We start from the raw sequence: 27,091 nt of genomic DNA, 5'->3' as shown, positions 1-27,091 counted from the left end.
CTCCCAGGGGTTAAAAGGCTCCTGGGAAGCTGAGCATGCATGTGATTTCAAAAGGTTAATCCTCCAAATACAAACAATAAAAACCTTGACATTGACCGATTCTAACAGTGCATGGGATACGTTTCTGCACTGTAAATATTTTCCAATAACTAATTTGGAGGGCAAGTAACACCGCAGTGCTCCTTCACACAGCTTGTTGTGCATTTCCAGTCATGTGGATTGCAGGTGCACTGTAAGAGTGCATGTTGGTGACACAGAGCGCTCTGGAAATGAGGCATAGTTACAGTAATTCAGAGTTCCTTGGCAAACTTCTCTGCAAGGAAGCGAGAACCAGCACAAATTGGTAGTTGGGAGGCTTTTCAGCGATTACGTCTTTGTTCGTGGCTACAGACGGCGGCAACAACAGCTTGCAGTGCAGCTGTAAAGTATTGTAATCAATAAAGCCTTTGTGAATAAAAGGGGAATGATTTAAGAACACAATCAATTTTGCCCAATGAGCAGAAAGAAAAGATGGCAGTCTGAAGCGTGATGATTAGAGCCATTGATGACCTGAAAACAATCTGTCCATGACCATGATAGCAGACCGAGCCACCACTTAGTTCCTCCATCAGCCTGTCGTTTTATCTCTGGCTTTATGAAAGTAATAGCAACCTGATGTGGGTGAACAAGAGCCGAGCTGGATGTGTATGCACGTCTGAAGAATGCGGCATGACCTTGCGAGCATTTTAAACGCTGCGTCTTAGCCCCTCAGACTTGACTTCTCCCTGCCTTCCGCTGAAACGTACATAAAGTGATGTAAAGTGAGAACCCTTGAAGACTATTCCTTTCAAATTAAAGAGATTCCATCACTTCGTATTAAGAGCAGGACACCTAAAAGTGCTGTTAACAGCCTTCAGCATAACTTTGTTAGGCTATCGCTGTTGTGTTGATTAGTTGTGAAACACGTTTGGAGAGATCTAGACCGACCATTGTCATGCATTTTATAAGAAGAGATGAGCGGCCTTTAATGCATACGTCCAGAAAATAAAACTAAAAACATTATTCTTCTAGATGGCTCAGATGTCATAATAAATAAAGTATTTCATACTCTACTATAAAGCCTATCAGTGGTGAAACTAATGGATGATTACAAAATGGGTCTTATTTTTGTAGATTTTCGTAGCATTTGGCAAGTTAATAACTAAACGAAGCAAGAAGCGCAACAACAAATGATCAGACACGTTTAACAAAGAAGGTAAAATGTAAAGAAGGTAAAATGATTAATTATTAGTCCGTTGTTAACATTCATCACAGTTTACACACGGACATCTTGGATTAACTTTGACCGACCAAACTTGTCGTAGTTTTGTGAGAACAGTTTTCCTGTGCATTGAGGGGATTACCAACATTTCGGTACATTGCCGTGTGCTTCTTGTATTTAGTTTCAGGTGAGGGATTTCATTGATGGGAGGGGGTGCCAATTATGTTGAGTGATTAAGAACCTGCTGGAGTCCTTTGGGTGTTTGACTGTCTGGACGGTTAAACTAGACTCTTAGAGATGAGAACACACACTTTTGATTATTGCAATTCAGAAAGGGAGCATGACTTCCTGTCTCTGCTGAAGTGGTTGATGAGTATGGGAGTTTTTGTAATGTGCTTTATGCCCTAAAGTCAATTATTTACTCAGGAGTTTGGGGTGTTTTGAGCTGTCGATTATTATCTGTGCACCAGGTAACGTCTTACTTTACCTGTTTAGTGTCTTTTATTGTTTTGTAGATGTTAACAGAGCTGTGGTTTATTTTACCTCCAAATAAAGCATGTTTTTCTGAGTCGATATCATCATGTTCCCAAATTGTTTTTCTGAGTACGGTGTTATCACAATCGAAAGAAATCGTATCAAAAAAATACAAAAATAAGACCCAAGTTATGATAAACTGTAACTTCCCTTTACTGCCTGAAATAAATGCAGTGCCTCTATTCGTCGACAGCCTTTGAACACGATTGAACATTTGGATTTCAGATTAAGCCTCCGGATTGATGAGGATGTTTGTGGATGATATCTAGCCGCAGAGAAAAGTAATGTAACTTTGTTGAAGCGATCCATCTCGATGCATCCTACAGCTTGCTGTGGCAAAAAAAAGAAAATAGATGCACATTTTCCATTTTCAGAAACCTTATCTGGTACATTCTAGATAATATCAGAGTAAATTATTGTCACCCTCACACACAACTGTGTGTATTTTATTCTAGTTTGTTAGTGTCACAGCACCTGTAGTTGAATTATTCCAAACGGCATTGAAGGAACGGCTCAGACAGAAAAGGAGAATGATGACCTGACACAATCTCAACTGCCTTTTGGCACAGTGTAAATCAAAGACCAATCTGCCCCGACAGGTACAGCTTTCAGGACGGGATCCAACAGGGATTTCAAATAGTCTAACCGGCGAGATAAAGCCCGGTGCCTAAAGAATGTGTCCACCACGATTCAGAGAGAGAATAAAAAAATAAATAAAAAAAGTTTTTAAAAACTGATGGTTTGAGTGCCTGTCGAAAAGCTCACGTTGAGTGCATTTTAATGGCCAACATTTTCGGCTTCACTTTCTCTCCAGTTTCTTGTGGAGAAAAAAAAAAAAAAAGAACACACATTCAGAAGAGGACAATGAGAAGCAAAAGGTAGGCTTGTCTAAAAATATGAAGAGGCCAAAGAGTCACTGTGAATTCAACTAAGGCCCGGTACCAAGGGATGAGGACTATATTGCAGCCGAGTTGTTATTTATCCCAAAGTTAAGACAGCATACTTTCAGTTTTACATTGCACCGCCAACGCTAAAACCAGCAGCTATTTTAGCTGTAACTCATCTGAACCGCATCAAACGCATGAAAGTTATTTTCATCATATTGACAACAATTTTTTCTGTATAACTAATACTGAAGTATTATGCAGATACATTTCCAAACAGTTCTGCAACATTCTTAGAAGTAAATTAACTTTGAAAAGGATATAACGAGCAAATAGAGAAACCACCTTGAGATCCATCAGTCAGCCATCATGTGACGGACAACAACAAAAGGTCATTTAATATAGTAGATCCATAGCTGGAGAGGGATGCCCTCTGATATATTAACCAACACATTCTCGCTCCCAACTTATCAAAAACCAACGCTTAGTCAGTGGCTTTAAACTTCAGACTGTGACGCTTTAGGTACCCCTCTAGTGCCAGTGGGAGACGTGTCAGTTTCTATTCCTTTCATGCGTGTCTTTTCAAAATACACTTTCATCTTCACAGGAAGTTTAGGCAATAAAACCACTTAGATTTAGGAAAGGAGTGTAGTTGATGTTAACCTGACTGACTAAAGGACTCGCGTCACTACCGAGTGACCAACGACTGACGTGACAAAATGTCAACGTTCACTTTTGGTTTTGCATGAGACAAACGGCGGTATCCTGGACACGAGTCCTGTATTTGTTTGACTCCTCCACCTCCCCTCCCACCTCTCTATACTACGCAGTTGCTCCGAGCGTCTAATCATGACATGGATGAGTTTACACCGGCGTTAGAGGAAAACCCCGTGTGGCGGTATCAAGGGCACTGGCCAACCATCGGTATTTGACTAGTCGGAAGTGAGACCGGGTTGAAGTAACACCCTGTATTGGATCCATTTTCAGTGGTGCACACTATGGTCAGCTGCATCCAGCCATTATTTCCAGATAGAGCAGTGGTGTGGGGCTCCACTGTGACATCGCTGACCCTCATAGGTAGAAGAAAGTTTAAGTCTATGACAGCCGAGTGTAATGAAAAAACACTTTTGGACTCTTAGAGGCAGAGGAGGTAAACAAGACAAGTTCAGAGTGGCACTTTCATCTGTCTTCTCTCCTAATTGGATCCTCTGCACACATTCCCATCGGAGGATCTGCATCTCCTCATACACACGCCACATTTACCTTCCTCACACACACACACAGCATATTTGCCTTTATGTGTTTACTGCGTCTCTGTATAATGACAGCCAGAGCTTTGCCCTCACATTTATTTGCATTTCCTCTCAACCCACCAAGTGTCTGAGGCCGCTCCTTAAACATCAAACGAAGCACCAGGAGGAAAAGATGTGGTTCCATCTAAATGAATATAAACCCTCAAAAACGGTGTTACAGACACTGTGCAGTCGGGCTATTAGTGGTGTGCTCGAGATTCACCCCATCAAGGCAGAGCCGAAAACACGAGGCAGAAAGGACAATTACTGCACATCAAACAAGCTTACAATTAACGCTCGATATTAAGAGATTACTTCTGGTTTTTTAATCAAATAAACCTGTTTATTGTTCTGTCTCGTGTTTTTTGTCTTCATCTTTTAACTTGTTGATTAACACTTGCAATAGAGATTTCTGTATTGTTTTTCATAAACTGTTATAATCAAGCTACTCAGGCTGTCTATAACATTATTACTTAAACGTCCGTGTAACAGTATAGAATATTATAATTGCCTGATAATATAATAACCAGGAAAAATGCAATGAAATTCTTTTCCTCAATTCTTTAAATGATTTGAGGCGCAATAAAACAAACTGATTGTTAATGATATCATTATTAAAACCTTTTTTTCTTTTTTATTATTTAGGGTATTTATGTGGGAGTTTTATTATTTTACTATAATTAGAAAGAAGCATCACCTTCTCCATCTAAATGAAACAAAAAACAAATGCAGAAATCAGAGGAACAACCGCCGTTTAACAGCCTCGTTGTGAGCCAATCGAATCATTATAATTTCAGACCGAATTGCTCATGTGCAGTGATTTGAACCGCGGGCATCCAGAGAAAACTAACAAACCCTGTCTGCGTTTTGGCTCGCCGTCACATCATTTTAGGCATAGCTGAAGAAGCAACACAGCTTCGTATCCGTGCAGCAAACTGTTGGCGGTGGCTCCGGTGGGCCCCAGAAGAGAGTGATGTCCCGTTATAATAAATACAAATCTGTCAGCTTTCAGTCCCCGTTCGCATCCCTGATCATTAAACCTGATGTAATCACAACTGGGGAACTCATTAAATTCCTCTGTGCTGCTCGCTGGGAAGACAGACAGCCAATACCTCTAAAGAGAGCGCTTTCTGAATCACTGGGCTCTGCTTTTATTTCTCTGTAATAGCGCACCGACACCCCCATAAACAACTGACTCATATTCCTCTCAACAGTGACTGCTCATATTACATCACAAAAGTATTAGTCTCTGCCATCACAATCACAGGTCTTTACAAATCACATTTACTAAAGTCTGACACCGTTTTGCACTTTCCATGACACGGCCACTGTGACAGGGTTAGCAAATAGTCCCCAACAAATGCAACATTTGCTAAAAACTACAGGGGATTTCTTTATTGTTCATAAGAAATTAATTAGCCTGTAAAAAACAACAACTATATAATCATGACAGGTTTTTCAAGATTAACATTTTCAGTAAAACCAAATGGGCAGGGGAAGTAGGAAAGTATTAAAGGACGGACTAATGGGCTGTTGGTTTTGGTCTTTTCATGGAGTTTGTTGTAAGAAAGATAATAAGAAAAAGAAAATACTGAATATTGCTTTAAATATTCATACAGCCACTTAGAAAGTGCAGCTGATCTGATGAGAATGTGGTTCCCCGTTTTAGACAATCCTGTTATGAAGTGTCAGACAAGTGGAAATTTGGACTTATTTGTGGCGATAGATGAAAAGTTACAAGACAACCAAAGCAGATAAGATGTATCCTCTGAGGACCATGAATGCACCAAATAGTCGATGACCTGCCTCACCTCACTCTGGCCCAAAGTGCTGCACACACATACACCTTCCCAAAAAGTGTGAACGTGCACATGGATCATGTAACTCCCATCTTTCCATGTCTGTCCCTTTTAACAGACATGTACTGCCTCTGTTGAAATATCAACACTCAGTGGTTTTGTCATGATTGTCAAAGATTAGTCATGTTGTTGTATGAAATAAATGGCTAACAAAGACATCGTTACTCTGAGAGGTAGTGCGAGTGTGCACTGTGGCGCGACAGAGGAAAGCCAATGTCTGAAGATTTGAAAGGAGGGAGCAGTGACGTGACAGATCAGACCTGAAAGGATACTTTCCAGGAGCTTCTGCGGCCACCCTGTAGTCCTGGAAGCTCTTACTTGGGTGGAAGTTGAAGATAAAGACCACGTGTCCCCTGTCAAACACAATGACCTTGTCCTCTTGATGCTGGGCACTGACAAAGGCCTGGAGGGAGAAAAGAGAGAGAGAGAGAAAAGGCTAATAAAATATTTCCTCATGAATAGTCATTACCTTTCTCATCTTGGATTTAGAGAGTTATAATGGGGCACATTATATATCAGTGGACTACACATTTCAAAATAGACTGAGCAACATTCCCACATTACATTCCAGGTGGCACTCATCAGCAGAACGCAGCGGCCCAGGATAGTTATTCTCACTTATAAATAAATAAATGTAAACGCAATCAACAGACTTGGCAGTGATCATGAAATTATTGTGATTATACTCAGAATCTGTTGTTGGAAAAATACAAACGATCATCTAACCTATAATTTTCAAGTGTGCGACAAGAAAAACACCGCCCTAAGATACTTGCATAGTTTCAACATTAGGCCTAAGAGTGTGTTAAGTTTCCGTTTCTGTCTCCGTCTGCATGCAGCAGTCTGACCTGAAACAAGACTTTTGGGAGAAACTAAGCCAATGACAATGAGAGCAGGGTTAATCCCGACAGCAGCCCCATTTGTGACCTCAGCAATGAAACTACCGTTCAAATGAAACATTTCCACAAACTGTGACCCTCCTAATCGCTGCTTTTCTCCACTGGAACATAAGTTAAGTCCGCTGCAGGTGCAGACGGCACAGTTGGTGGAAAAACTGTATTTCAAACGTTGATTTCGGCAGAGCAAATCTTTTATGTATTGGGGGAGACAAGAGACATCACATTTCTCATTACATTACATTTAAAGACACAACCCTTTGCTGAATATCAGGTGGAAGATAATGTTTTATGCATTAGGGAATGCTATGTAACCTAATCATATAGAGAAATAGGCAATGACCTCAATTTAGAAAATACTTGTTTTAATGCCTTTTAATGAAAATGTGATTGTTGGTATACTATACACAGACCATTTTTACTACTGCAAATTAAGATAGATTTAGGTTATAATACCAGTAAATTAAATACTCTAATGGATAACTGTAATGGTTTGCATCCCAGTTAAGTAATGCTGGAAAAAGTAAAACACAGACGACTCTGGATGCCAATGCGTGTACTGGTTTATTTACATTTCATCACAGAGGAACAACTCGAGTGATGCTATCTCTGCACTTACTGGAGCTTCTGCTTATGTCCAGAGTTTGGCCTTTTAAAGCTCACAGCTGCACATCTTCAAAGAGGCGTGCACAAATCACACTTTTAAGCAGAGTCCCTGCATGTTTCCGTTTCAGCTTAGTTCACTTACACCATGGGACAACAGGGAGAGTTGCCGGTACATCCTCTGCTTCTCATTTAAACTACAAATCGCCCTTGGAAGCTCCCACCACAGAGATGTATTGAACCCAGCTATAGAATATTCCCTCTAAGCACAATTACCGTGGCAATGTCACTGAAAAGCTGTACAGAGGATTCACTCTCATCTGGTTATTATAGCAGAATGTCTGAGTAGTTATTGCCGTTATCTGTGACTGATGTTCTACAACGTCTTTTTTGTGATATTGCATCAATCCTTGAATAAGCCATTTTTGTCTCCGCTGCTTTCGAGCACTGACCGGAGCGCAGGGTCAGCTACAGAAACTGATTTATTATCTATTGCTTCAGTCTGGTTTAGGCTTTACATATTGGATATTTTTGATTCATGAGTCTACTTTGACTCCACCTCTTCCCTCTCGTCATTTATAGTCTTTTAACACCAGTTGCACAGACGTTCTGTCTGTGTATTGTCTGCTCCTCATTGTAAACAGGACTAACCCATTTTAAGTGGTTTTGGAATAGGCCTTAATGTGCCTTGATTCAGACGAAGACCCAACTGTAGACGTACTTTGTAGCAGCAGTTACATTGTGACAATCTGGTTCAAAATTTCTGAAACTGTAAAAAAAAAAAAAATTCAGTGGTTGTGATAGCTTTTGAATTATTGTTTTCTTGTGAGATTTAATTTTTTTTTAAATTTAGAGGCAAAAAGTATTTGTTGAAATCCTGATAACACCCTGTAAAGAAGAATCAATTGGCAGCTCAATGTTACAACAGAACTTTGTCTCACGTGTGACCAAAAACATAATTTCATGATAATAGCAAAGGAAAACATGATAAATAATTACACGCACATCTGCTCTGGCATTTCATGTGATGCATCTACTGCCCAAATTTAGTGTTTTTCTCAAGTACACTATAAAAGAGTAAACTCAACGCATCTGTAATAAAGCCCAATATTCAGGAATTGTCCTGGTGATGGATGGTCTTCCTGTTCCCTAGCAGCCAAGAGCTTTACGCATAGTGACAACCTTAAGACTGCTATTATATAATATAATATAAGAGAATAAATTGATACATGGTGTCTTAAGTATACTTTGTAGAGCTGTCATCCAAGTGGTTTCACATATTGAAGGCACTGAAAAAGCCAAGAAAAACAGCACCCAATGTGTAGCAGGTCAGCACTGGTGCCAAATGTATGCATCTTCCCTGCCAGCTGCATCCTTTGGGATCAGCATTCCCTCCCATCCCCCCCCCCCCCCCACAAAGGTGCTCAGAAATCAAGCTCTGACGTTTTCCTTTTGCCTCACCTCCAACGCTCCGTTTCATCCGGGTGTAAAGAGTGTAAACGGTTCCCCTGAGTCAGAACACACTTCTGATTGATAGGCCAATATACAGAAATTATACGCGTGAACCAGACGTGTCCCTAATTATGCTCTCTGATACATGTTCTCCTCTGCTGCATTTGTCCGTCTGTCTGCCAAGGAGAAATACCCAGGCCAGAGTGTAATGCAGCAAGGTGAAGTAGCTCTAATCTGACGACCGATTCCCGGGGATGTGAGGGAGGGTATTTTTGAATCAATTACACAGACTCACTTCTAATCCCTGTCAATTTAGCCACACTCTCCATTTGCATTATCCCATTACTTTGCTACCGGCCCCTGAAGAGAAAAAACATAATTTTTTTTTCTCTCGTGGGCTTCAAATGTAGGCAAAGAGAGAAGCTGCCGGATGAGAGTGAAATCTATTACTGTTCACCTTGACAGCAGCCAGAGAAACAGACATCTTCAAAATGAACTCTCCTTATGGTGCATTTATCACCACCTGCCTGACTACTCCACTGTGGAAAGAAGAAACCTGTAAAGGTGTGTAAAGATGGTGGCTTTGGAAATACATTCATTATTGAAAAATAATCTTATCAGAGCTAAATCATTGTATGAACAATTTGCTGGGACACTAGACATTATCAAATATTCTGTATGTGACTCAAGAATGGTGCTGTGACATTATATTGTCATGTGATTTTGTCATTGAGAGTGTCTGCACAATGCCTACTGTACAGTGAGCGTGTGATGTCCTTACAGGTGGGGCAGCCAGCCAGCCGTACTTGTCTTCGGTACGGTTCATGTCCCGGTCAAAGGCGTAGAGCTGATGGTAGCGGAGTTGATCCTTATCCAATAGGTTAAACTGCCGCCGGGCATAGTGGTAACTCTGATTGTTCCCCTCTCTGGGGAAATCCAGCCACTCAGGATGGCCGAACTCATTCCCTGCAACACAGAGTGAGTTATTAAAGAACGTACATAATGAAGGGAAAGGCGCACAGTCTCTGTGAATTAACATACTCTATCGTGCCGCGCTATGAGAGGTTCTTTTTCCGGGTTTTGTGCATTTTTTTTTTTAACAAGACAAAAGAAGACGGATCAAAGCGACCAGAGCCGGCGACAGTCTGCGACCTTCGTATAACCCCAGCAGAGGTTAGTAATTTCCATATTAAAACAGAGCCACAACGCTCCTGCAATGTTTTCACCATCTACAGTGTGCCAGCCTTCCCATCACCCAGGACCATGCCCTTTCATGAATAAAACTTGAAAATCCCCCGACAACACTAGTGAAAACATTGCAAATAAATCCCAGAGCTTTCATTCGAGTCTCACTTCTTCAACAAATTTATGCAAAAATAATCCACCAGGATATATTTATATATATTATTTCTCCATAACGAAGAGCAAACTACAAGCCTATGCTGGAAACAGGGAGAAACTGATCAGAGCTTTTCATTCATCGGACACAAATAAGGAAGGAAATTCTCCAGATCTCTCTTGATCACAGTGTTGATTAATTCATATTTATTACAGCATTAACTAAATATTTGAATTTGTCTGCAGCCTCACAACCACCAGAACTGCAGCACTTTTCATGCAACAACTCAGGAAGATTGTTCCTTTTTCTTTAACATCTTATAATTGAGAGGGAAAGCCAGCGAGGGCTCGAATAAAGAAAAAACTTCAGACTAGCAGCATCAATGGAGGAGTCACGCAGTCCAGATGCAAAGCTGAACGCGTACTGTCGAAGTGTAGGAAACAGTGGCCTTGTTGCTACAATGCTGTCACGCCCGGAGATGAGATAATGAATCCGTCATCAGATGTCACCACAACATCATAAAACAACAGCCAGGATAATTGAATTCCTGGCAAAGGAAGAAACGCACAGACAAGAGACAGAGTAAGATGCATGACAAGAAGAAGAAGAATACAGGCTAGTTGTTTGTGGTGCCAAGAGCCCCCACCCCCTGAAGAAGAAAAAAATAAATCAGAGTGATGGGATGAAGTGGAACAGACAGGGGCTGACAGCAGATTCTAATGAAATACATTATGTAGGTGTTAAAGAAGTAGCAAACAATAAGGCACGGACTGCCAACAGAACAAGCCCACTGCAGCACTTGCCTAGGAATTAGGGCAGCAAAGACAAACACAGAGAGAGAGGGAGGGAAGGGCAACGAGAGAGAGAGAGAGAGAGAGAGAGAGAGAGAGAGACAGACAGAGAGAGAGAGAGAGAGACAGACAGAGAGAGAGAGAGCCTTTTCTTGTGACATCTGCATGAATAACGAGCCTCCTACACATCTGAACTTGAAATGTAAAGAAGAAAATTACATTTCAGACTTGAAACACTGGCAGTCAAAGACAGATTTTCTTCCCTGCACAACAACAAGAAGAATGTGTAAACTACACATTCATGGTGCGTCTGAAAGTCTTGTATTGATATTTCACATGCAAATAATCTCATCAAGTACACACACACACACACGTGCATATAAAACACTCGAGACCAGTTTGTGATGGTAAAGTAGGAGGGCCACACTCATCTTCAAACTTTACCTTCATTTTGATGTCAACTACACATCTGTAACGCCATCACAAAAACACCAGCGTGGCTGTCACATCAGCTGGTAGTTAAAAATATCCTTTTCTGTTAAATCTTGACTTTTTAATAGGCAATACAGCATTCATAAAGAAAATCAAACAGCGCAACTGTAGCCTCGTGTCACTGGAGGTAATTTGTTCTTTAATCAACTTAAATTTCAACTGACAAATTTTCTCTCTTTCTTTCTTACATTTTCTCATCACACTGAGCTCATCAACAAAGCGGCCCCACATGCCTTTCAACATGAATTTAACTTCTCTTATTAAATGCAAAATACCATATCTGAATTTACAGAGATATGAGGTTGCAAACAGGTCATTTGACTCAAATCCTGGGGAAATCAGTAAGAACAGCAAACCGTGTGGCTGCGTTAGTAACAGGACATGAGACGAGAAGTTTCCAGTAATGATGGTGTCAACAGTATAAGTCACAAGGTCAGCAAAAACAAATATGATTCTTCTTAATAGTAACATTTTATTTGTTTTAGAGATATGTTGACCACTAAAAGGTTGGCCTTACCATAGCGCAGGGATTCCCAAAGTGTGGTGCAAAAATGTAATGGTGGTCTAATGGTGCAGTCCTCTCTCCTAAAAATTATGTTCCCCCAAAACTAAAATGCGTTCTCAATTACGTTTGAAAATAAACGTATTTTCTCCCCGATTACGTTTGTGTTTGACGTATTACAAATAAGTTTCTCATAAACATATCTTTGCCATACTCTAGTCTTTATTATTTTTCTGTGATCTGCCTCGCCTCTACCCCCGCCACCCACAAGTTGTTGCCCCGCGGCCTGTTCCGAGGGCTGACAGACCTGACGATGGGGTGCCTCACGGCGGGGGCGGCTGGAGACCTCGTGTCCGGCGCCAACGGGTGAGCGCCCCCACTCGGAACCATAAAACCAAGTCCCGGATTTCACCCGGGGGACATTCTGGAGCTATTGTGGCCGGGTGATGTGCCTCGTTGCTGGGGAGGTATGAGCAGAGAGTGGCGGGGTGTTATGGAGGTATATTTTATTTATTTGTATCCATCTAACCCTAACCCTGCCCTAACCCTAACCATAACTTCCACTAGGAAGCCACGTCCCCACCCAAACCTAACCCTTAAGAGAGTCACGGTTACTCCCGGATTTTACACGCGGGCCTTTGTGGAGGTATTGTAGCCGCGTAATGTTCCTCGTTGCTCGGCGTGGATGAGCGCGTTTCTGCTGGAGACAGGCGGCGTGTTGTGGTAGTATTCTGACCGCGTAATAGGGAGAAGGAGAGGCGGTGGTGGAGAGGGAAAAAAGGTTAAAGTGTTAAAATGTTGATTAGAAACGTATTTGTAATAAGTCAATGTAATAAGTCAAACACAAACGTAATCAGGGAGAAAATACGTTTTTGGTCAAACGTAATTGAGAATGCATTTTAGTTTTGGGGGAACGTAATTTTTAGGAGACAGCGCAGTGAGGTTCTGGCTAACATTGGGTCTACAAAAAATGCACTACGGGCTTCATATCTGGTCACAGAATAGCAAGAAAGGGGCTACCTCACACAATCGCCGAAGACGTGTGCTTGCCAGCTGCCAAAGAGATGGTGGAATGTATGATTGGAGAGAGAGAGAAGCAAAAACGTTGGACGTGATCCCGGTGTCCAACAACACTGTGTTGCGCCGCATCGATGCTTTGTCCGAAGACATCCTGGCTACATTAGTCGGTCGCGTGAAGAAGAGTGAGTTTTACTCTCTGCAAGTAGACGAGTCTACAGATGTGGCCAATCTGGCCAATCTTCTGGTGTACGTCCGTTACCTTTTCGAAGGCACGGTGCAGGAAGATTTTTTTGTGCTTTTTTATCTTGTAAACAAACGCCACGCGCGAGCAAACTGTTCTCTCATTGGTCCGATTTTTATACGGCTATAAATAGGCTCCGTTGCTTTTTTTTTTTTTTAAAGGTATGGGGGATTGGGGGTGCGTGAACCCGGTCGGGATGTAGAAGGGGGTGCGTGGCCTAAAAAGTTTGGGAACCGCTGCCATAGCGCAAGAGAGAAGGTCAAAAGATCAACAAAATCTTCAGATTTCTTCATCGTGGGAGTTTGAAATCGATTACGTTTTACTCCAATGTGGCCATTCATTTTCGAGATATGATGGTCACAAATCACCAACAAGGAATGAAAGTTATAACAAAAATCCTTTGAGCAAGGAGAACCGCATTGAAGAAACAGGACATTGATGTGCCCTGAAGTGAAAACTTATTTTCTTGAAAATACAGCACAGTGTAATGTGTATAACTTATGCTTTGGATGGCTTTCGGATCCATTTGGCGCGATCATCTCGGTTACTTTTCGTTGAGTAAGGAGATCAGCTGATGTACTGTAAATCTGTTTCAGACGGGTTTCATTCTACATAGAAAAAAAACCCTCAGCAATTTTACAGACTGAAGACATCTCCACACTTCCTGGCAGGACTGAAGACAATGCAGTCTTGTCCTGTCCATTCTGGGATGTAGTTGAGACTCTCCCAGTGTTTTGAAGCCTGTGTCTAGGACCATCAGGAGTAACCATTGTGACCCCAGAGGCCACATTGTTACTCTTCCAGTGCCTAAAGAAAACTAGTGTGTGTCAAGCAATCATGGCAGGAGTCTCTTAAAGTTTCAGGCTGCCAGTTTTGACTGAGCTGTTTTTGTATCTGCCTTAGCGACACAAATGAGCAATTTCACCATGGATGTTACAGCCGCTGTGGGCCATGTCACGGCCCCAAGTCGGCAGTCGATACGTCTGGTAGGCATGACTGCCCTCAAGCAAAAAGACGATGACGTTCTCGATAGTGCTCTGCGGCCACTAGGGGGACTGTCCAATGTGTCATCTTCCCGGCATCCTCAGAGCCTCAAGGATGAAATAGCCCAATTCAAGAGCCTTCCTCAGCGTTCATCATCCTCCCTCTCTCGCTCAACAATGACACCACTTTACAGTTCAACACATTTTGAACAAAACAAAATGTTGAATTGTTTGGTTAATAATGTGTATTGACCTGAATGCCTTGTATTGAGCGATACAATGTACCGTTATAATATTATAGATATTAGCCACCCCTGGACTATCCAGCCATTGGAACAACACTGAGGGATGTGGAAATGACTTAGCTGCAGGCAGCACTGTGATGGACAACCTCAGGCACTGGGGGGAAATTGTTGCAGGCCATGGTGCACCAGGCCCAATCGGCCAGCCTGGATCCTGACAGGGACAAACGGGTGTGTGAAGAACTGATAACAGCTGTTGTGCAGACTAAGCATACAAGATGCAGATGCACAGTCCACCATATAAAGCTATATGGCTATATCAGCATGCTTATCAAGCACCGAAGTCTCTCTGCAGCAGCCTGATTTCTCAAATTAAGAAATCCAGTCCCCTTCACTGGAGATTAATGGAAACACAGTTAACAGAACTGTAGTTCTTCTTTCTAACTTACTTAACGGGCATTTGGGTTTTCTCCACATCTGTGATTTGCACTGGGTACCAGGAATTGGGAGACTTACTATGTGACAGTTTACAGTATTAATAGACTGCTTGTTCTATACGAGCTATACATTTTGGCCTGTGCAGACGTACCCCTTCCTGCCTGATATATTGCATTTTAGGCTACAGTCAATCAGAATTTAATGCACACGGTGAGGTTGTCCCCTCTCCACTGTTTTACCGCATAAACTGGTGTGGAGTGGCAGATCGTTGGTGGTTGAGCGGCTCTGTAGGCTTATGGGGTGAGCACAGTTCGAGGGCAGTACCAGTGATTAGCCTACATCCAGAGTTCAAAAAATTGGGGAAGTGAGTGGCTAAGTCTAAATAGCTTGATTTTTCCCATCTGAAATCATAGAACTAGATTACTATCACCTAAACTACTACAGAAGAAAACTAGAAACTGTCGGGGGATTGTGCTGAATGAAAGAGGTCAAGGACATGCTACAATTTGACAAACTTCCTTCAAGAAAAGAAAGATGATTTCACAACATTCTGTGGATTCAGGTAGCATTGACGTGATTTCAAGATCTGTCAAGCGGGAGCAATGGCATAAAAGAAAACACTGTGCTCGAGGCTCCTCCCTTTAAGTAGCACCTAAGGAATAAGCCCCACGATTACCCCGGGGAGCTCATTCTCAAGGAGGAAAAAAACAACATTCAGATACTCTTTCTCTGTCAGGCATCCATATGTGATGTTCAATGCATAATTTACTATTTTTGTCCTCCCTCTGTCTGGCTCAACATCTACAGTACTTTGGAGTTCCTTCATTTCCCAGTATGACTTTCGACATGTTCTCTGTGTTGCACTGTGTTGCATAGGGTGCATGTAGGTGGTGTGAGTGAGAGCAACCACTGTTGTATTAAACATGTTACGCTGAAGAATGAGTTTGATGGCTTTTTGCAATCCGAACTGTGCATTACACACATTGATCCACCTCAGAGGGTTGTTGTACTTTACATGCCACAGACAACAGATCCATGGCGACCTGAGCTACACAGGTATTTTATTTTTTTATATATTTATTTACAAAGAGCTGTGTCCCAATTCCATGCAACATAATCATTCTAAGCTGGTTTAAGGGACATAGTGTATTGATATTGGAATACTAAACGTGCGCTGTTGATGGACTCTGTAGTCCCAAATTGATAGCAAATTGATAGCAAAAATGGTGGAGTTATTCACAGCCGCAAACTTGTTTAAACAAAATTGTGGATGGTGATATGAAATAGCTCAACGAAAACCTCTCAAAAACAAAACAAACAAAAAACTGGACAAGCGTTCTCTTGAAGTTTAATGAGCAGCAGTTTTCCAAAAGCTGAAGTCTGACTGGCATCTGTCATCCCACATTGTGCATCGGCTCCGAGTAAATAATGAAAGTACTTTGACTTGTTGTATACTGGAAAAAAATAAATGTATATATAAAATGTGTATACAGTGCATGCTGTATGCAAATAGTATGTCATTTGGCTTTGGCTTCTCGGGCTTTTTCTCGGGCTTTTTCCAGCCAAAGGATTTCCCTGATTCGTTCCTACTCTCTGGTTGAAGATGTGTTCATCAGTCATAATTGGCTCATTGGGACAAAAACTAAACCCTTCATTATATGTGCAACATCATATCATCGCACAGTGTTCTAGGAGGGCCGGAACGATCCGTTCAAGAATGTGTAAATACATCTCAATGGTTATATAAATAATAGTAATAATAGTGTGCTGCAGACTAGTGTTCCTTCCAGCTGATGCCATCGAGATACAAATCAGAAAGTATTGTCCCCCCCCCCACACTTAGCACAGATCCTTTTTCCAATCTCATCCCTTGTCTTCAGTGAGTTCATGCGTGCAGCTATTGATAAACTTGTGGTCGCACAGCTTAACATTCATTTAAGATCATTCAATGTTTCCAACAGAGCTCAACCAATATCATAGAACACACAAGCTGTTTTCTGTGCAACTTGGCTACCTGTCGTTGGGCCATTTTTAATCAGTTTCCCAGGATCCTTCCGTTATCACGCCTAGAGGCAAAACCCATAACTAGCAGCAAACTTCCCTTTGTTCTCCCTCTCTCTCTCCCCCTCCCTCCCTCCCCCTCTCACCCTCTCTCCTCCACTGCAAGGAGCAGCAGACTTCAGCTGTCTCTTCTCTCTCACCTTTGCAAGCAGCAAGAGCTGCGCTGCTGTTCAACTCCTCGTCTCTCAGGTATGGCCTGCTAACTGAACAGGCACACACAGAACCGTTCTTTCACAGCAGGGACCTGGAAGACCGATCAGGACGCACCGCTAACCCAGAGTAAACAAGTTTAGCAACAGCAGCTACAACAAAGTCTGCCAGCTGACTTTTCAAGCAACAAAAAGCATTAAGCAAGTTTTCCTCCATGGACAAAGTAACGTAACTGGGTCTGATCCAGTACAGACTTTGCCAAAATTGATGTGTTAGTTATGCTTCACACGGACTAAGTGTCTTGCATGCGCACTTATAATCTTTTCTAACCCGCCATGTTATCCGACACGTATTACAATCACGCACATAAACTGTGAATTGATTTTAAACACAGACATTCAGAGAGAATCTCAAAACTCTTGCACTATTCACTCTGTTATGACTGAACACGTGTTCACTCAAGACAAAAAAGCGGCCATCATGTGATTCAGCCATCTTTGTCGTTTTACTTTGTCAGCCATTTAGTTTTGTGCTCAGTCACCATTTTGAAGCCAGAACACCATTCTCTGTCTCTCTCACAGAGACACACACTTTAGTTACAGTTATTAATCTAAGTATTAATCAAGAGTTCCAAATTGATGTGCTTAGTATATCTCATAAGACTATTTTATGGGACTACATTAAGTGGCTAACATTTTGTTAAGAAAGGTGGCGCCCCAAGGTGATTTTTATGTCAATTAAATCATATTATTCAATATAATTAATAATTACTTAGCAATTCAATTCCTTTCTGAGCTACTGCACCTACATAGTGTTGGTGCCCTGTTATTATGGATATTATCTATTGATAATTCTATTAATATTAACAATTATCTATGATATTTGCTAATAACCAAACCTGTTCAAAAGCGTCCCAAACACCGTCTTGCCAGCTACACTGGCTCTACACTGCCAAATCCAACAGTAACAACCCGTCCCTGTAGGCCAGACATTGGCATCCCTGCACTACAGTCGACTTCTCAAGTGGGATTTTTTCGGATGTTAACTTGTTTACTGTGGTGAAAAGAAACTCTGACGTACGGGACCGTTTGGTCTTGTTCATGTCAGAAAGTGAGAACACTGCTATCTATGTCATTGACCGAACTAATGCACTGAGACCAGCTGAATTCAAAAACAATTATTTTATTTTTTTTTGCATCATCTGTGTGCTGATTATGGCAACAATTGTTTCCAATCGCACTGCCGCATACGACGGCTCACTTCTGTCTGCCGTCTCCAACCTTCCGTTACAGTCTGAACTGCTGCTCATGACCATCTGTTTCTCTTTGTCGGAGCTTTTTGTGACTACCGCGGAAAAATAAGTGAAGACTTCAGGCACCCGTGAGCACAGCGTCACTTGCGGTCGGTCACTGAAATAAATTCAGTTTTGATTTTCCCCCCCACGGGCCCCATGTAGCGCCGATGATGCAGAATAGGTCACCCAAACTGTCCAGTGAGTGAGTTACCCGTCAGTCCATGTTTACAACTCTTGCTTTGTTTGTAATAAGTCAGTGTGAACCCTAAATGGGCTAGAACCAAAAGCAAACAATGGATCATTTTTGTTCTTTGGTTTAAGACTGCGGGAACCGAACAGGCGTGAACACTGTCAGGGCAAAATAACGAGCATATAAAAGGAAGTGCTACTCCACACTGCCCTCGAGATATTTAAACGTGATGTGACTTGATCTATTGGCCCACACTTGACCTGCACACATAAGAACTCCGCAACACAACAAAATGCATGCAGAAATTCAAAGTATGCAAGTGTGAAAATGTTGTAGTGTGGACTTTCACATTAATGAGCTATTCCTTATCATCCACTTGCTTTGTGTGAGTGTGGCATACGGGGGCAGGGAGGACACACACACACACACACACACACACACACACACACACACACACACACACACACACACACACACACACACACACACACACACACACACACACACACACACACACACACACACACACACACACACACACACACACACACACACACACACACACACACACACACACACACACACACACACACGAGTAAGAAGGGGAAAAAAAAAAAAACAGTGATCTGCCTATTCTGTCCACGATAGAGCCCCCAGATACAGGCTGCAGCTTTGATAAAAGCTCTCAAAAGAGCTACACTTCATTAACAGTGTAAGCACAGCAGCCTCTTTTTGCCTGTATTTGCTTTCAGTTTCCTAATGTTATTATTTTATAAAGTCTAGTGGAGATGATTGATTTCCTGTTCAGGTTGATTCAGTGCCCCGTGGAAGTCTTTGACTCTTCTTTTCATTTTGGCTTTAAAGAAACACATTGGACACACCTCCATTAGGTAATCATTTCCCTCTCCTCTACGATAACACGGCAATGTTCCTCCCATATGCCTGCATTAATCACCGTGATAATAACCTTCCTCTGCCTCCTCACAGCTGAAATAAACCAGATAGCACCGTCTGTAAAAAGGACGAAATATGATGGATTCTTACCACAAGACACACATGAATAAAATCATCATTTATGTCTCATAATATATCTGGGGCACTGTTACCTGAGATAAAATACCGTGAGGGGTTTCAGTATAATATATACAAAGTTAGTTTTTTGAACATTCATTAAAGGATAATTGCCGTTTTCTTTACTATGTCGGACTACAATGAAGTCAGACATGTGGAGAAACACTAGTAGTCAGGAAGGTTAAGTTAACATCCAGATTATCTTAACCAGTGTATTTGCAGCTATTTGCACAGACAAACTCTGCACACACACACAACCAACAGCAAGTATGGAAGGTCACAGTGGACCCAGGATGTGGGTCTCCAAACTGTGATGGATGTTTACATAAAACCTAAACGTTTTTAATGATGTTTCCACTTTTGATCTCAGAAATTAACTTGGTGAGTCCAATGTTATTATGGGGCTGATGGCCAAAATTACACATTTACAAGTAAAATCCCCAAATTGTAATAGACCACCGATATAAAGAGCAATTAATGCCAGCTGCATGGTTCTGGGCATGGCAGTGTTGGTGGGTTAATCTGGTCCAAACTGAAATATCTCAATAACTATTGGATGGATTGCCAAGAAATCTGGTACCGACGTGCATGGTCTGCAGAGGATGAATTGTGATCCTCGGAATATTCCTTTACTGACACCAGCTGGTTAACATTTGTGATTTTAAGTGAAACAACTACTGGGTGGATTGCCATAAAATTGCAAGTTATAACATTTAGCTCATTGTGCCTATATAGCCTCACAGAGCAGCTAGCACGGCTGTCGACTCTCAGTTTTGTTAAGAAATCAAATCTAAATCAAAAACTTTTATTTAGGAAAACGTGACCAACTTTACAAGAAGAAGAGGTTATGGTTTAGGGTTTAGTTTAGGGTTCAGATTACACCATGCCCTGTTGGAAAGGTCACCACATCCTCATATGTCAGCAATTAGGGTGGTGAGTTAAATGTTATCATAGCCAATAGAACTTGATCGGTAAAACACCGAAATAAGAGAAAGTCATTACATTTATTTTAAGAAGTTGCACTAAGATTTTGAACCCATGCTAAGAGTTGAAAAAAGTTTGTTGGATCATGTTGATGCATAAATTGATGGTGGTTCCAATACATATATGATTAATTGGGGGCAACCATGTTTACACAAGGTTATGTCAGACAGCTTTTCAGCTGGCACATCCCATTACTCCTCTACACAGCCCTGCATCAGATAAGGGCCCGACAGTGACAGTCCCCTCAGTAATTAGCAGCACAAGAAGAAGCCAAGGATCAATGTGTTTTCCATTGGAGGGATTCTGGCAAAGGAAGATCAATGAGGGAATCAGAGGGGATGGGAGGGCGAGAGTCACAGGTTTCAGATGCAATGAGAAAAAAATAAAAAAGAGGCTGCAAACACGATACAATGATTATTTGCACTTGCTAGATTGATTTCCTGTTACTGTGTTAACATACACTCCCACTCTGCACATAAAATAAGCATTACTGGTCCAACAAGCAGCGGTGTCAGTGCCGTGTTCCTCCGAAACCACAAGCCTGCAAGCACAGTTAGCTCTCAGTGAGATTATCCATTTAAAATGTATGAGGAGGGAGCGCTGGTTTGAAATTCACTGTCCAAGGCTGCAGTATAACAGTTGCCCGTTGCATTGTAGCAATCTATGAATACGGAGTGCTGGGAGAAGTTCTTAGCTCAATGATTTAGACTGTAAATCTGCAAGGTTATCTTAAGTCTCTGTGAGCCCTGAAAGTCAGAAAGTGCAAGTGCCTCCATTCTGTCCCTGCTGATGTAATGATAAAACCACTGAGGCGTTTCATTATTGCCACGCCACTCGGTGCTTTAATGTCATTGACACTCCACATCCTTTACAGTATCCATCTCCCGGCCTCTCGAACGCCGACGCTCCCTCTGTCCTCTTGCTGTGTGGTGTTTGCTATTGGTCATGAGTAAATAAATGGGTTTTTCTAGGTTAGACACTTTCAATTGATTTCAATTGATTTGATTTGCTTGCTCAAACAATTTGCTCTTGCTGAGCACTGACTAAATGAGTGTCGACATTGATCTACTGACACGACATGTCATCTCAGATCTACTTGATTTTCTTTTTCCCCCCCCTAACGCTCGCCCGATAGGCGGAAGCTCTCAGGGATGAACTTTAGGTTTCAGGTTTTGTGTTCTTCAGGATAACTTTGAACTTTCATCCTTTATAACTGTTGTCACAAGATGATAGCACCATTCTTTGAGTCAGCCATCAGAAGATCTCCAAAGAGAACGATATTAGTTTTTCTGCCTACCTTAACACGGGTCCCCTTTTCATAACTGATCTTCAAACCACTGAGCATTACTTGACGAAATGTGTACTTTAAAGTTTGAAATGCAAGTCTGCCTAATTTGTCTGATTAATTCTGCCATCTCTGATTTTAAGAAATGGAGCACAATTAGGCATAACTGTGAAGTAATCATCTTGAAAAGGAGGACTTGATTTTACTTTTGTTATGGCTCCGTCAATACTACAATGGAGTTTGTGCTTCTATGATACAACACCTATAAACAAAAACTGACAGATTTACTGATGCATGAAAGGTTTAAACAAAAGTAGAAATGGAAAAAATCAAAACAACCCCTTTGAAGAAATTAGAATAACTGAGGGAGTGGAGGAAAGTCGTATGTGTGATAAAGTATCCATCTGTTCCTTCAGTAGAACGGGTAATAAAAGGCTTGAAGTCTGGACTCTGGAGAAAACTGCATCAGCAAGAAGAGTTATCATTGATCTAGAGGTTTAAAAACGGCTTAAAGCTAGAAGGAGGAGAAGCAAGATCGCCATTAAGGGGCGATTTTACAAGACAACGGTGAGGGACATGTTTCCACATTACCGTATTTTCCGCACTATAAGGCGCACTTAAAAGCCTTTAATTTTCTCAAAAAACGACAGTGCGCCTTGTAATCCGGAGCGCCTTATATATGGATCAATTGGTTAATTGGTTGATCCATACTGGTTGTCCACGGCGCTCTGTCAAAATGTTTCAGTACGACTGGTAAACTACAAAGCCGCACCGCGGTAAACACCGGTACTGTGCTTACTCCTAGTCCAACACCACTTGTGTGTATAAAGACCCCAAAATGGCACCTTTCAAGAGACACGCTTACGACGCTATTCTATTCTATGCGCCTTATAATCCGGTGCGCCCTATATATAAAAACAGTTCTAAAATAGGCCATTCATTGAAGGTGCGCCTTATAATCCGGTGCGCTTTATAGTGCGGAAAATACGGTATATCAAGACAGGTGGAGGACTCTGAAGGAATTTACAGATTGACATTCTGTAGTTTAAGTGAATATAAAATACAGGGATTTATTATCGACACCCAAGTCTCAGCGTCTATCATTTTAGCAGCTTGAATTAAGATTTATTCTATAAATACATAGAAATGACTGATGCGGAAGATAAAAACAAGGATTTACAAGTGGAGGCCAATGGGAAGCATGGACACATGTATAGATAGTATAAAAGGTTAATATATCGTACATATAGTACGTATTACTACTTGGACAAGATGATCATCCCCATTTTTATCAATGGAAAGTGTAAAGAATATAAGCCATTTTCTTATTCTGTTGTCGCTTTGTAAGCGAAATGCAACTACTCAACATAGAGTAGTAGTCAACTGGGCTCGGCTTAATAAATACAGTGAGTTAATGAGTTGCATTCCCTTTTCATGCCCATTTATTATTGCCTTATTTAGCCAGATTGAAGCATTTCAATCTGCAATGCATCAAATAGTTACTGGCTAATTCAGTCATCAACTGACACAAGAAACTCATAAAAGATTGTCCTTTAGCTACTGTATATGTTTATGGCTTTCGGCTGTGCAATAATACAGTACATCTGATCAAAAGATCCAAAGACAAAAGTATGGGTTAAGGTTAAGATGGCAAATGAGCAGCTTAAGTCTATCTTCACAAAAGATAAGGGATTAGACTGACTTAACGAAACCATTGTTAAATAGCCACTTCAAGTATTGTTCTTCAGCCACTCCACCATCTCTTGATGATTCTGATGCTGCACTGAATGACAGTAAAAGTACATGAGACACAAAGCAGAGCAGAGTGCGACTTTTAGCTCTACTTAAGCCAGAGAATGAGATGTGATTACTATCAACTGTCCTTCAACAGCCCACAGGGGGTCAGTTCTCTGACATCCTGTTCATTATGAGCTGCGCTGTTATGATTGTCAGACGCTTTGATTGTGCTCCCCCCCCACAGACACATCAGAGTAGATTCACAGGGTGTTTCACTCTCTTTCCACAGAGTAAGACTGGACATCGTAGTGAATACTGAGCGATAATGAATCCAAAGAGGCTGCTCAGGTATTGCAGAAATACTTTGATTGTTTGGACTCAGAGCTTGACCTGATCACCAGGTGGCGCTAAAATGCTGTGGATCACAATGGCAGGCTGCGTTTACATTAGTGAGGCTCATCCGAGGAAACGCATTCTCTTCAACCAAGGTCAACTGCCAACATCATTAATTATCACTTTATTATCTTTACCAGCAGGCCTCGATAAAGCTCAGATGATGCGAGATGCATCTCAACAGTGACTGTGAATTGGAATCGATGTGGAAAAAGAAAACCGGTAACCTATCCGATCTCAGACAGCCTTTGTCCTGTATTTCACCATCGGCTCTTGAACGTATTAATGTCAACCCCACTTCAAAAGGTTCCTTTGATGCTTATCATCAGCCTTGACTCATTGGTCACGAGCTACTCCGAGGATGTATCCATGAAAGAAATATAAGAAATCTAATAACCGAGCACTTCACCCCGAATGGAAAATAAGTGACAAGGGCTACTTCAAGCCTTAGTGAATTAGGACAACTTTATTATTGCAAAGGTAAATTACGTTTGTCTTACCCTGAAGCTAAAGAAACACACTATGGCAAACGGATATGTACAAAAATAAATGCACAAAACACCCCAAAACAGTAGTGCAAATAAACACAGAAGGAATAGCTCATCAATTAAAACTGTACACTAAAGCCTGTTTCTGCCTGTTGCCCGTAGAGGACTTTGATGGACAGGAGAATAAATGTGCATTTCTATCCGTTCATTGAACTCTTAGCGATTGTTGTGTCCGGCTGAGGGGAGAGCTTCAAATTCAGGATGAATACGGTACACGAGAGAGATCTAAAATGAACTCTCAACAAAAACTGAACCAAGCAGGACGATGCCTCACAAGCACGACCTCAACTGCCTCTTGACTGTTCGTTATATAGCCTATTAATAAGACATAGATCTATCTATCTATCCATCTATCTATCGAGAGAGAGAATGATTATATGAAAAGCAATGTTATGCAGTTTGTTATGCTGTGTTATATGCGATAGGATACATGATGTGAGAGCTGAATCAACAATATTATACATTATGTATATCATGAGCCAGAATTTTGAATTGGAATGTGTGTAAATGAACTCCTCTATGCAAAAACATAATTATATCAGGGCTGCAGCAGTCGATTATTTTTGTTAAAGACTTTTCTGCCAATTATTCTTTTCAACAATTCAAGTATAAAATGTCTTAGCGATAAAGGTGATGTCAAATTGCTTGTTTTATCTGACCAATGGTTCCAAAACCACATTTATGTAATTTACAATGCGTTAGAATAATTGTTGTTGGTCAATTTTCTGTCAATGGATTCATTGTTTTAACACTGAAATATTCCACCAGAACACCATCAAAACACAGGATCCTTTTGAGCTGCACATAACAAGGCTAACACAACATTTATTAATGACTGCTCAATAGTATTTATCCTTGTATACACTATCATTTCCAGGCAACTTCTAGGTTGTACGATTCTCTTGGTGTTACCACAATCACTCACCTATGAAGTTGAGGTAGCCTTCTCCGCCGAGACTATGAGTGAGGAGGCGGATCATCTTATGCAGCTGCATGCCGCGGTCGATGACGGCTGTCATGGGAATCAGGGAGCTCATGTTGGTGTACATCTCCTTGTCCATCAACCAGAAGGCCAGGCTCTTATCCCCAACCAGAGCCTGGAACGGTGGGTTATGTTTTATGACCCACAGCGTGATAATCCAGACACTTTTGAGTGGGATCTTGTAGAGAATAGCTTACCTGATCATGACTCTCTGCATAGGCTATGCATTTCTCTCCATAGCGCCTGTTGGTCAGTGTGTGGATGATATTGCCCATGTCCCAGTCCTCATCCTTTAACTCCTTCAGGATCTACAGGGTGACAGAGAGGGGTTATTGAAAAGGGAAGTGATAGATGTGTAGCTGAGAGATCCATTCGGGCTCTGACTGATGTCTAAAGATCAGTATTTCAGTTCTGGCAGTCTTTCTACCTTTCTTAAGGTTTTCTCTGGGTTACCCTTCTTTCTCAGATCAATCTCTGTTTTGACATCTCTATATCCGCACTGTGAGTTATGTCTACCTTTGAATGGCGGTAATAGAGTTTTTAATAACTTCACTACAGCCCATGGGTAGTAAGGCATCAGCCCTCCCCACCTGAGATGGGCAAGGTCAGAGCCTCTCATCCAAACGGAGGGATTCAACAATAAATCCAACCAGGGAATCAATGCCCTGCCACTGGCCTGCCTACATGCACAGGTCCTGCTGGTCATTTTCAGGAGGTGGAGGAGCTAACGAGAGCACAGGGGCAGAGTGAAGATAATCACATAGACAGTAGTGGGCAACGGAGATGATTTAATAAACAAGAGAGATGTTAGAAAGCCACAGTATCTATATCACTCCTAAATGAAAAAAAAAAAAAAAAAGAGAGTTTATGCCCTCCAAGAACTCTTGGTGATAGACATGCAGCCTGTCTGATGCTGGGGGAGTTGGAGAGCCCATCTCAGTGACAGGCTGAAGTCTGCTGGGTGGAATTTGCTGTGACAGCTGATTGACATGTCAGGAAACCTTTATATTACTCTACAGAGCCATAATCCTCAGAGTAAAGAAGGTAATTGTGTCGATCAATATGTCTGAGATGAACTGGCTGGTCCACCTAAATAGAGGCTCTCCCGCTCTATACATCACCATCTGTTGACATTCACTCTTCCCAACCTTAGCCTTGTGTGGCCGTATTAGTCATTCCCACTGCCACTAGAAAACGTCGGTGAGGCACTTCTCATCTGCATGCGCTACAAAATTCTCAGACCTTTTAACTCCCTTTGAGCTCAGTGCGCTGCCTCAGATCCTTGAGCCAAGCCACGCCGGCTGTTCTTTGGGTTTAGCTCAATACGGCCCCTGATGCAGAGGACCTCATACCTCGGAACAAACATCACTGTCATTTCAACGATTACATTTTAAATCACAAGTAATAACAAGTAGGTTTTGGCATAGACTGTATTTACTCGCCCCAGCTGCCAGGTTTGATCTAATGTCCACCGGTCAATGTCCGGTTTTTGTTAAAGTTGATTAAAGTGTATTTATACGACCATTTAATGTTAGAGGAAAATGAGAGGTATGAAGCCAAGTTTTCAGGCACTTTAAGATGTTATGGT

The 27,091-nt window shown here is 41.6% G+C and overlaps 1 protein-coding gene across 1 annotated transcript in view; it reads right to left on the bottom strand.

The window, feature by feature from the left end:
- gbe1b (glucan (1,4-alpha-), branching enzyme 1b) overlaps positions 1-27,091 on the bottom strand; it is a 79,519-nt gene that overhangs the window by 12,196 nt on the left and 40,232 nt on the right. The window contains exons 11-14 of the mRNA XM_076099841.1: positions 25,701-25,811; positions 25,447-25,618; positions 9,542-9,726; positions 6,082-6,212 (exon numbers count right to left, since the gene is read on the bottom strand). Of these exons, the coding sequence (XP_075955956.1) occupies positions 6,082-6,212; positions 9,542-9,726; positions 25,447-25,618; positions 25,701-25,811 (599 nt within the window). The remainder of the gene's footprint in view (positions 1-6,081; positions 6,213-9,541; positions 9,727-25,446; positions 25,619-25,700; positions 25,812-27,091) is intronic.

The sequence above is a fragment of the Anarhichas minor genome, unplaced genomic scaffold (assembly GCF_050575085.1).
Source record: "Anarhichas minor isolate MPS153535 unplaced genomic scaffold, ASM5057508v1 ptg000026l, whole genome shotgun sequence".
NCBI classification, from domain to species: domain Eukaryota; kingdom Metazoa; phylum Chordata; class Actinopteri; order Perciformes; family Anarhichadidae; genus Anarhichas; species Anarhichas minor.
Note: the sequence above shows the minus strand (reverse complement) of the source record. Positions and strands in the feature narration are given on the sequence as shown.